Here is a 12105-nt window from a genome sequence, read left to right as displayed (position 1 = left end):
GGGAAGCTGGGTCATCAGCGTTAGCATTCTTCCTGAGCTCATGAGAACTGGCTAGCGCATAAAGCAGCCAGCAAGCAGTTTGCAAATGGAGCGTGCTGCCTCCCTGCTAAACAGTACCTCATGTGAATGTCGGAAGAGGGGGTGGGAGCCGCCAAGAGCAGAGACTGGCAGGGCACAACAGCTGGAGATTACCAGAGAGTTGATGATTTTTTTCTTCTTCTTAAACAACACTCAGAGCTGCCAAGTTTCGTTTGGGAAAACATTAGTTTTCATCTCCTATGTGTCTCCTGAGCCTCCTGACTCTTGTTCTTTCTGAGTCCTCCAAAATAAAATGATCATTTCAGTCAGCAGTCTGCTGAATTCCGCCAAGGAAACCTGATGGCTGCTAGACTCCCTCTTGCCAGGGGCCCCAGGTCCAGGGCTGCCCTCAGTTCCTAGATTAAGAAATTTACTTTGGCAACATGCCACCTGAATGACAAAGTGGGAATGAGCAGGACAGCCTTGGCAAACTGGAAAAAAAAAATGTCCAAAGCCATGGGGACATTTCTCAGCCCTCTCTGCACAGGCTCAGCAGGGAAAGCCCCCAAATTCTTAAAATCTGGGGCATCTGGTGGTGGTGGATGGGAGCAAGAACAGTCCTACCATCCTCCTTTGGCAAATACTGCAACCTTCAGCCCAGCTCACAGTCCTTGGTGGGAAATTTTTAGGGTTTTTGCCATTTCCGACAGAGCTGAGTAATGGCCCTTATGTCTGATGGGGAGTGACAGCTGTACCATCAACTGTGTCCATCAGATGGGGAAGAGACAGGCAACATGTTTTAACTTGAGTTTCTAGGCTAATTTTGGTTTCCAAATATAACTCTTGGCAATCTTGAAATGGATGGCTCTCCCCATCCTCCCGCCCCCTCCCTGAACCTCTCTCTTCCCTTGTCATACCATTTCTGTGAATAATTATGTGAGGTTCTTCTAATGTTTCAGCCCTGCTACATGAGATGAATGCTGAATTGTTGGCTTCGGAGTGGCCAGTCCAGGGGGGTGGCATGTAATCTGAGTGTCCCAGGGTGAGCCTGGTGCTACACACACCCGGGAGTCACACCTGTTGTGTTGTCAAACAAAGGAGCTTAGTCTCAGGGCTGGCAGCACCAGACATCCCTGCAGGAAGGAAATAAGTAAGCAGGGATTTGGAAATTGCAGTGATGGGTCAGGCTCTGGATCTCAAGTTGACATAGAGGGCCATCTGTCAGTGCCTTTCCCTATCAATCAATCAATGGTATTTATTGTGTGCATAGCACTGAAATAAGTGGTTGGGAAAATACAACGGAGTTGGTAGACGCGTTCTCTGCCCACAATTTGCTCACAGTCTACGAGGGCTTCCCTGTGTTCCTGAGGAAGCCCCTTCTGGACCTGGAGCCTGATTTTGAGATGGTCCTTCAGATATGGAGCTCAGGAGGGAGGAAGCTAAAGGAAGAGCAACATGGCCTAGGAGAAAGAACACAGGACTGGGAGTCAGAGGACCTGAGTTCTAATCTCAGCTCTGCCAATTGCTTGCTATGTGACCTTGGACAAGTCACTTAACTTCTCTGTGCCTCAGTTTCCTCATCTGGAAAATGGGGATTCAATACCTTTTCTCCCTCCTATTTAGACTGTGAGCCCCATTTGAGACAACCTCATAAACCTGTATCTACCCCAGCGCTTAGAAGAGTGCTTGACACATAATAAGTGCTTAAAAAATACCACTTTTTTTTAAAAAAGGGGGGGTGTTGGAGGAGTAGTCCCATAGACTAAGAAAAAGTTTCCTGTGGATTCATGAAAGAGGAGCCCTTCCACTTGCTGTGGTGGGCCTGCAAAGGCTGCTGATATTTCCTTCCCTGGAACTCTGCATGTGAACATCTGGGGCAGTAGGAAGAACCACTTCCCAGCTTTGACAGAGCCAGAAAGGAGCATCCTCCTTCCTCCCCATCTCCCTTTGGTCTCACCCTTGCCCTAAAGTCAGAGCCCAGAGTGAGGTTCAGGTTTAATCCTTTTATGTCTGCTTCTTTGGGTCAGAAGGAGAGGTGGAAGTTTGTTGAACCCCATGCGGGTCAGGGACTGTGTCCAACCTAATTAACTTGTATCTACTCCAGGGCTTAGAAGAGTGTTTGACACAAAGTGCTTAACAAATATCATTTTTTTAAAAAAACCCTCCAAACATCTGCAACTTCCTGAAATGTTGCAGCGTTGCCATGGGACGGGAGCCAAACCTCTGGGTGACCTTGCCTAGTCCCCTGAAGTAGAGCTTTGGAATATCCTCTCCCAAATTATGTGAACCCATTGGGGCCTGAGAGGGGAGAGCCCCAGAAAAATAGTTAATCATAATAATTATGGAATTTGATAAGCACCTACTGTGTCAAGCACTGTTCTAAATGCTGGGGTAGTTACAAGTTAATCAGGTCAGATACAGTCCCTGTACCATAAGGGATTCCCAGGAGAACTGGTATTTAATCTGCATTTTACAGCTGAGGAAACTGAGGCACAAAGTTAAGCAGCAGTAGTAGTAGTAATGGTATTAATGATAACAATAATAATAATCATTATTATGGGTATTTGTTAAGCACTTACTATATGCCACACACTGTACTAAGCACTGGGGTGGATACAAGCAAATGGGGTTGGACACAGTCCCTATCCCACATGGGGCTCACAGTCTCAATCCCCATTTTACAGATGAGGTAACTGAGGCACAGAGAAGTGAAGTGACTTGCCCAAGATCACACAGCAGACAAGTGGCAGAGCCGGGGTTAGAACCCAAGACCTTCAGAATCCCAGGCCCATGCCCTATCCACTACACCTATTAAGTGCTTACTGTGAGCAGAGCACTGTACTAAGTGCTGGAAGAGAAATTACACAGGGGAGAATTAGACTCAGTCCCTGTCCCACTGGGGGTTCACAGTCTGAAAGACGAAGCACATTTCACCCGACTGAAATGAATGCATTTCCAGACACAAGGTCTATTCCCCAAACTCGCTTGACCACCCTTGGAGGGTGGAGATCGATAGATATTTTGGCTCTCTCAAATACTCAGAAAGGCCGATGACAGAATAAGAGAAACAGTGCCGGCCCACTGGTTCACTTGCACAGCAGTTTTTATCATCAAGCAGACCCTTGGGCTCCTGAAGGCAAGAGTGGGAATCTGGGGTACAGTGGGAAACTAGGAGAAATGACACACCCAAGGTCATGCAGCAGGCAAGTGGCAGAGCCAGGATTAGAACCCAGGTCTTCTGACTCCCAGGCCTGTGCTCTTTCCACTAGGCATCTCTGCTTCCCCAAAATTTCCCCGGAAGAATCACCCCAGTCCCACAAAAGTGCCCCCCACCACTCCCAAAACTCTCCTGAGCAGAACCTCTCTACCTTCTCCAGAGCAGCTACAAATCCCTCAGGTTTGACCCACATCTCCAGGGAGGTCATCCTAACAGCCACCCTTAGCATGTCCGTTCCCTCCCAAACAGTCCCTAACACTATTGATGAGAATGATGATGATTGAACCCATAGAACTTAAAAAACCACCAACTCTAAGTTTTTTGCAGCTTTTCTTGGGAATGGGTAGTTTAATAGAACCATGGATTCCACAAGCTTAGTGGCCACCCCACTCCCCTAGCCCTGAGTCCTTATTCCCAACAGCATTAGGATAAGCAGGCATTGGTAGAGCTTGTGACATGGGGTTTGCATTCTGCAAAACCTGCCCCTCTCTCTGGGTGGTGGACTTTCCAAATAAATATCAGGGTAGAGTCCTGTACAGAGGGGTGTACAGAGACTGCCAGCAAGCAACATGGATTAGTGGAGAGAGTACGGGTGTGAGAGTCAGAAGGTCATGGGTTCTAATCTCTGCTCCACCATATGTCTGCTGTGTGACCTTGGTCAAGTAACTTCACTTTTCTGGGCCTCAGTTACCCCAACTATAAAATGGGGATTAAGAGTGTGAGCCCTATGTGGGATTGGGAATGTGTCCAACCTGACTAATGTGAATCTACCCCAGTGCTTAGAACAGTGCTTGGCACATAGTAAGCACTTAAGAAGTACCATAATAATAATATTAACTTTTGAAGAGGCATTACTAGAAGAAGGGAACCCTGGCTCACATCTCCTCCCTTTTCCTGCACTTCCCTCTGATAACTCTTTTTTCAGGACACTTGTTAAGCACTTACCAGGCACTGTACTAAGTCCTGGGGCAGATACAAGATAATCAGGTTGGACACAGTCCCTGTCCCACGTGGGGCTCACAGTCTAAGAGGGAGAACAGGAATCCCCATTTTACAGATGAGGTAACTGAGGCACAGAGGCATTAAGTGGTTTGTCCAAGGTTACACAGGAGGCAAGAGGAGGATCCAGGATTAGAACAGAGGCCCATGATCTTTCCAGTAGGCCACGCCGCTTCCCAGAGATGACTCCTGGGTCATCTCTCTACAGCAGCCAGGGTATCACCCAGCTTGGGCGACTTGGGATTTTCCCCTTTATTATCCCCATTTCCTCACCAGTGTCACTACTCTCATCTCAGCTCGTATTTATAATAATAGTAATAATAATAATAACAACTATGATTATTATGGTATTTGTTCATTGCTTACTATATGCCAAGCACTGAGGTTAGTTACAACACAATCAGTCCCACGTGGGTGTCCCAGTTGTAAGGAGGAGGGAGAACAGGTATTGAATCCACAGGTACTGAATCCCCATTTGACAGATGAGGAAACTGAGGCACAGAGAAGTTAAGTGACTTGCCTAAGGTCACATAGTAGGCAAGTGGTGGAGCCCAGATAAGAACCCAGGTCTCCTGATTCCCAGTCCTGTGCTCTTGCCATTAAGCCATGATCGATAGAGTTAGTTGTTTGGAATGTGTGTGTCCTGAGCAACAGTAGGCCATTAAGCAGCAGGATGTGTGTGTGTGTGTGTATGTGCGCACGTGCGTGCCTGCGTGCACATGGGCACATGCATGCTAAAAGCCTGCAAAGAAATCCCTGTCAGTGACTAGAGCTTGCATTGTAACCCCACCATACTCAGCCTGAAGTGCAAACCTCAGAGTGTCCGAAGACACGAGGTAAATTACAGGCCCTCGCTGTTTGAAGCAAGCAGGCATGCTGCTAACTGGTGAGCAACAGGATGTGAAATGCAGAGGACAACAGAGATGTTCACTGTTTACCTGTCTACCCCCCGTCTTCCTTCTCCCTTGTCCCCTCCACCCTGACCCACTGGCGGCTCACTCTGCTCTTTCTTCCATCCAGCGGAGGGAGGGTCATCACAGTGGAAGGTGAACGGTTCCATATGGTGCAGAATGTGTCTATGATGGTGAGGCACATCGGAAAGGAGCAGACGGTAAGTCCAGCCATGAATGAGGACTGGGAACTGAGGAGGACAGAGCGATGTCCCAAGGAGACAGAAGAAGGGTCGTGGGGTGGAGGCACAAAGAGGCAGAGAGATAGATACCATGAGAGCTGCTGGGGGGAACAAACTGAGAGACGTGGGGTGGCGGCGGGAAGAGAAGAAACCATTCACGTGTAAAGGACAGATGGAGAATGATTTGCCTCGTTAATGAGAATGTAGTGAGAAGAGCTGGGTGGCATCTGACTGTGCTGCTTAAAGAATGTATCACCCCTTCCTCTGTTAGAAAGGGTGACAGCTCTCTCATTATTCCCCCCCCACCATCAATCAATCAATCAATCGTATTTATTGAGCACTTACTGTGTGCAGAGCACTGTACTAAGCGCTTGAGAAGTACAAGTTGGCAACATATAGAGACGGTCCCTACCAAACAGTGGGCTCACAGTCTAGAAGGGGGAGACAGAGAACAAAACAAAACATATTAACAAAATGAAATAGAATAAATATGTACAAGTAAAATAAATAGAGTAATAAATACGTGCAAACATATATACATATATACAGGTGCTGTGGGGAAGGGAAGGAGGTAAGGCGGGGGGGATGGAGGGGGGAGGAAGGGGAGAGGAAGGAGGGGGCTCAGTCTGGGAAGGCCTCCTGGAGGAGATGAACTCTCAGTAGGGTCTTAAAGGGAGGAAGAGAGCTAGCTTGGTGGATGTGGGGAGGGAGGGCATTCCAGGCCAGGGGGTTGACGTGGGCCGGGGGTCGACGGTGGGACAGGCAAGAACGAGGCACGGTGAGGAGATTAGCGGCAGAGGAGCGGAGGGTGCGGGCTGGGCTGTAGAAGGAGAGAGGGAGGTGAGGTAGGAGGGGGCGAGGTGATGGAGAGCCTTGAAGCCGAGGGTGAGGAGTTTATGCCTGATGCGTAGGTTGATTGGTAGCCACTGGAGATTTTTGAGGAGGGGAGTAACATGCCCAGAGCATTTCTGGACAAAGACAATCCGGGCAGCGGCATGAAGTATGGATTGAAGTGGGGAGAGACAAGAGGATGGGAGATTGGAGAGGAGGCTGATGCAGTAGTCCAGACGGGATAGGATGAGAGCTTGAACGAGTGCTCATTAAACACCATTTCTAAATTGTCTGATTAATATCTGTATCGTCCTCTAGATTGTAAGCTCATTGTGGGCAGGGAATGTGTCTGTCAACTCAGTTATATGGTACTCTCCCAAGCACCTATTACAGTGCTCTGGACATGAAAAGTGCTCAATAACTACAATTGATTGAATGATCAATTGATTAATGTCTCTATCCCCCTCTAGCCTGTAAGCTCATTGTGGACAGAAAACCTGTCTACCAGCTCTGTATTACTGTACAATCCCAGGCACTTAGTACAGTGCTCTGCATACAGTAATCCCTCAGTAAAGACCATGGATTGATTGACCGATTATTTGATGAGGTGGGGTGGGCAGGGACAGAGACAGGGGGTATAGAATAGGGTACCAAGACACAAGAGACACAGTTGCCATTTCCCCAATTCCTGGAAGTCTGCCCCAAGCAACTCACAACAGTTCAACTCAGTAGGAAGAGCCCGGGCTTTGTAGTCAGAGGTCATGGGTCCAAATCCCGGCTCTGCCAATTATCAGCTGGGTGTCTTTGGGCAAGTTACTTAACTTCTCTGTGCCTCAGTTACCTCATCTGTAAAATGGGGATTAAGACTGAGCCCCACGTGGGACAACCTGTTCACCTTGTATCCCCCCAGTGCTTAGAACAGTGCTTTGCACATTCTAACAACAACAGCAGTGCTTTGTACATAGCTATTCTATTTTGTACGTATCTATTCTATTTTGTACATATCTATTCTATTTTGTACGTATCTATTCTATTTATTTTATTTTGTTAATATGTTTTGTTTTGTTCTCTGTCTCCCCCTTCTAGACTGTGAGCCCACTGTTGGGTAGGGACCATCTCTATATGTTGACAACTTGTACTTCCCAAGTGCTTAGTACAGTGCTCTGCACACAGTAAGCGCTTAATAAATACGATTGATTGATTGATTGATTGAGCAGGGTAGCGGTTTGGATGGAGAGGAAAGGGCGGATCTTGGCAATGTTGCGGAGCTGAGACCGGCAGGTTTTGCTGACGGTTTGGATGTGAGGGGTGAACGAGAAAGCGGAGTCGAGGATGACACCAAGTTTGCGGGCTTGTGAGATGGGAAGGATGGTAGTGCCGTCAACAGTGATGGGAAAGTCAGGGAGAGGGCAGGGTTTGGGAGGGAAGACAAGGAGTTCAGTCTTGGATATGTTGAGTTTTAGGTGGCGGGCAGACATCCAGATGGAGATGTCCTGAAGGCAGGAGGAGATGCGAGCCTGGAGGGAGGGGGAGAGAGCAGAGGCAGAGATGTAGATTTGGGTGTCATCAGCATAGAGATGATAGTTGAAGCCGTGGGAGCGAATGAGGTCACCAAGGGAGTGAGTGTAGATCGAGAACAGAAGGGGACCAAGAACTGAACCTTGAGGAACCCCCACAGTAAGGGGATGGGAGGGGGAGGAGGAGCCTGCAAAAGAGACTGAGAATGAACAACTGGAGAGATGAGGAGAACCAGGAGAGGACGGAGTCTGTGAAGCCAAGGTTGGATAGCATGTTGAGGAGAAGGGGGTGGTCCACAGTGTCGAAGGCAGCTGAGAGGTCGAGGAGGATTAGGATAGAGTATGAGCCGTTGGATTTGGCAAGCAGGAGGTGATTGGTGACCTTTGAGAGAGCAGTTTCTGTGGAATGTAGGGGATGGAAGCCAGATTGGAGGAGGTTGAGGAGAGAGTTGGTGTAGAGGAATTCGAGGCAGCGTGTGTAGACGACTCGTTCAAGGAGTTTGGAAAGGAATGGTAGGAGGGAGATGGGGCGATAACTGGAAGGTGAGGTGGGGTCAAGAGACGGTTTTTTTTAGGATGGGAGAGACATGGGCATGTTTGAAGGCAGAGGGGAAGGAACCAGTGGAAAGTGAGCGGTTGAAGATGGAAGTTAAGGAGGGGAGAAGGGATGGAGCGAGAGATTTCATGAGATGAGAGGGAATGGGGTCAGAAGCACAGGTGGCCGGAGTAGCACTTGAGAGGAGAGAGGAGAGCTCCTCTGTGGATACTGCTGGGAAGGATGGGAGAGTAGCGGAGAGTGTTGAGAGCCCGGGGGTTGGAGAAGGGGGGAGAGTGACTTTGGGGAGGTCAGACCTGATGGATTTAATTTTATTAATGAAGTAGGAGGCCAGATCGCTGGTGGTGAGGGAAGGAGGAGGGGGAGGAACCGGGGCCATGTGCTAAGCTTCACACAGGCCCAAACTACTCCCCACCCAGCAAAGGTTAATTGCAACCAATCCAATCCCTAGTCTCCTCTCCCCGCCAACTCAGAGCAACAGAGTCCATGGGCCCCTGAGTGAGAAGGAGGCAGGCATGCACTCTGTCTTCCCTTTCCCTCCCTCTGCCATATATAACTCGATCCCATCTCTCTTTCTCCCTTTTGGTGTCTATCTCACTTTCTGTGGCCCTCTCTTTCGACTGCTGTCTTTCCCCATGTCACTCTGTCCATCCTTTCATATATCTCTTTCTCTGTCTCTCGTGCATCTCTCTCTCCCCACCCCGCCAAGATCTGCAAGGTGCTCAATTCCACCCTCATCATGTGCCCCTCCCCTGGGGCCCTGTTCAACAAGTCAGAGCCTGTAGATTTCTACATCAATGGGCGGTGGTATGTTGAAGATCAAGCAGCCCCTGAGGAGCCCGGAGACCTCGAGGAGGCCCTACACAGCAGCAAATTCAGCCTGGAGTACCATCCTGATCCACAGTTCTCCACTGCAAAGAAGGAGAAGTGGATTAAACACCATCCCGGAGAACCGCTGACCCTGGTCATCCATGTAAGAGTGATATTACTGATCTATGGGAAAGAGTTGTGGGGCAGAAGGGAGGAAAGGATTGGGGATGGAGCTGCTGAGGGAACTGGGTTCCTTGGAATTGGAAAAGAAGAATCCTGTTGAGTTCCCAAGCCAAGAGTTTTGCAGAAAAGAATGGCTTTTTAGACTGGGTCAACACTCTGCTAATCACTCATTTCTGGATTCCCAGAGTGACTTATTTCTCTCTGCTGCCTCTACAGCCATTTGTGGAAAAGCCACAGATCACCCCTTTAGGTTGGGTTAAAACAATGTATATATTTGCTGGAGGGGTTAACACACTTCCTGAGGAGTTAGTCTCATGCTGTAATCACTCCTTGGGAACAATACTCAGCCCTATGGGGGCTCAGAAAGCTAAAGATTCCCTTTCCACCCCTGCCTCTATTGCCCAGATCCCTCTGACACCCTCCTCCTTTGCTCTTTAGGAGGTCAAGAGTGATTTAACCCCTGGAGCCCAAAGCTGCCATAAAATTGGGATTGTCTGAGACCCCAAGCCTAGCTCTCTGCAGAGGGGAGAATGAGTCAGAGGAAGAATTTAGGGATAATGTGGAGATAAGGGAATCCTGGCCATAGAGCAGGAGCTGGTGGGAAACTCAGAGCTGATCCTGGAAATTGGTTTGAAATCCCAAAGTGCTCCCAAGATAGAAAAAAGTTTTGGGACCCCAGGCCAAGGGGCAGAGCCATGACCAAATAATAATGATAATAATAATAATGAAAATAATGAAACACTTATTATGTACCAAGCACTGTACTAAGTGCTGGGGTAGATACAAGATAATCAGGTCCCACATGGGGCTCACAGTCTGAAGAAACAGGTATTGAATCCCCATTTTGCAGATGAACTGAGTTACAGAAAAGTGAAGTGACTTGCCCAGGGTCACACAGCAGATAAGTGGCAGAGCCAGGATTTAGAACCCAGGTCCTCTGACTACCAGGCCCCGGGCTCTTTCCCTTAGGCCATTCTGCTTCTCTAAGAAATAGATTTCTAGGCTCTGTTCTCAACTACACCACTGTCTATGTGGGTTTAGACACATCAGGCTGTAAGCACTTAGTATGGTGCTCTGCACACAATAAGCACTCAATAAATACAACTGAATGAATGAACCAGTCCCTGTTTCCGCTTCTGGGAAATGGGGAATCCTCTCCTCTTACCCTCCATCTTTGTGCTATTGGGGGCTTCTGGAAGCTCCTGAGAGAAGGAAAGCTACTCAAAGTGTCAATGTTACTGGCAAAATTATGACCCTCAAACCCAGTCTGTTATCCCAGGCATATCCAGCTTGTATAGCAGTGGGGGTGGATTGTTCTTTCTTCTGCTGAGCAGAAGAGGAGACCAGACTCAGGCTTGATGACCCTAGTCCCGAGGGCTGACAAGTCATGGAATTCTGCAAGGGGGGCACCTTGTCTCTAAGGTACTTCCTTTGGCCTCAAAACCCACCCGAACAGCAGAAAGGAAGAAGGCTAGGGAAGAGAGTCACCCAACAGGCCCGAGGTTGGTCCTTTGTTACCAGCCTGACTTAATTTAAGAAGTAGGAATCAGCACTGGACCAGGCTGAAAGGCCAGGTACAGGCAGACTCTCCCAAAAGGAGAAAGGAAGGAAGGAAACCTTGTCCAGAGATGGTCCCTGGCTCCACATGGCGGTAAAGGGGAATAGGGCCATTGGACAGTTTTCACCCCCTGACCTGGCATACAAGGGCCTCTACTTGGGGAGAGGTGAAGGTTTCTTGCAAGAGTGGGCTCCTACAGATGTTGGACACATGTTGGCAGCAAATTCAGTGTGCAGAAAATTTAAGGACGCATAAAATGGGGCAGAGCTGGGGTGCATGCTTGGGACAGGAGCGTGATGAGCCCCGGCCCAGCAGAAAAAATCCTGCCTGAAGAAAATGGCTTTTTTTGGTCTCATCTTACCTGTCATCCCCCAACCTAGCTCACTGCTCAAGCAGCCAGGGATTAACTAACTTTATTATTGATTGTTCACAACAAGGAGAGATCGAGGTCTATTTCCTCTACCCTGCTTCTTGCTCACTGTTTACAGAGTTGGCTTTCTGTGCTCGCCTGTGCCAAGAAATGGCAACCGATGCAAATAATATTAATGATGGTATTTGTGAAGTGCTTACTGTGTACCAAGCACTGTTCTAAGCATTGGGGTAGATACAAGGTAATCAGGTTGTCCCATGTGGGGCTCACAGTCTTAATCCCCATTTTACAGATGAGGTAACAAGCCCAGAGAAGTTAAGTGATTGGCCCAAAGTCACACAGCTGATAAGTGGCAGAATCGGGATTAGAACCCACGATCTCTGACTCCCAAGCCCATGCTTTTGCCACTAAGCCATGCTGTTCCTCTAGCAAAGCAAGAGATAGTGAGAATGAAGGGGGTTCCTTCAGAGTGGCTGCGGGAACACCTGGGAAATGTAAGATGGCTGGAAACCGCTTTCCTCTGGGGAAGCCAAGCTAAGTGTCTCCAAACCTGCAGGATGACCACCTGAGTTGGGTGACAGTGGCTGATTTCCTATTTCATTTATTTTCTTTCATTTCTTTTTTTTAATAACAGAAAGAACCCGACAGTCTGGGCCTGGAAAGCCATGAGTACCGAGTGAAAATCGGACAGATTTCATGTGAGATCCAGATAGTCTCAGATAGAGTCATTCACTGCTCAGTCAACGAGTCCCTCAGCACATCCGAGAGGCAGCTGCCCATCACGGTAAGAGGGCAAATGGGTAGGGACGTCCCTGACCATTGTGGGGCTTGGAATATTCAGGTTAGCAAAAGTCACTTAGAGCTCAAGTGTCCCAATTCTCATGTAAGACTCTTGCAATTCACTTGACTTGTCC

General features: G+C 48.5%; 1 protein-coding gene across 1 annotated transcript in view; it reads left to right on the top strand.

Moving 5' to 3' along the window:
- PLXND1 (plexin D1) overlaps positions 1 to 12105 on the top strand; it is a 162663-nt gene that overhangs the window by 108280 nt on the left and 42278 nt on the right. The window contains 3 exon segments of the mRNA XM_038772458.1: positions 5255 to 5345; positions 8980 to 9243; positions 11826 to 11975. Of these exon segments, the coding sequence (XP_038628386.1) occupies positions 5255 to 5345; positions 8980 to 9243; positions 11826 to 11975 (505 nt within the window).

Source organism: Tachyglossus aculeatus, chromosome X1, assembly GCF_015852505.1.
Source record: "Tachyglossus aculeatus isolate mTacAcu1 chromosome X1, mTacAcu1.pri, whole genome shotgun sequence".
Classification (NCBI taxonomy): domain Eukaryota; kingdom Metazoa; phylum Chordata; class Mammalia; order Monotremata; family Tachyglossidae; genus Tachyglossus; species Tachyglossus aculeatus.
The sequence above is the reverse complement of the archived record's forward strand: the minus strand, read 5'-3'. Positions and strand labels throughout refer to the sequence as shown.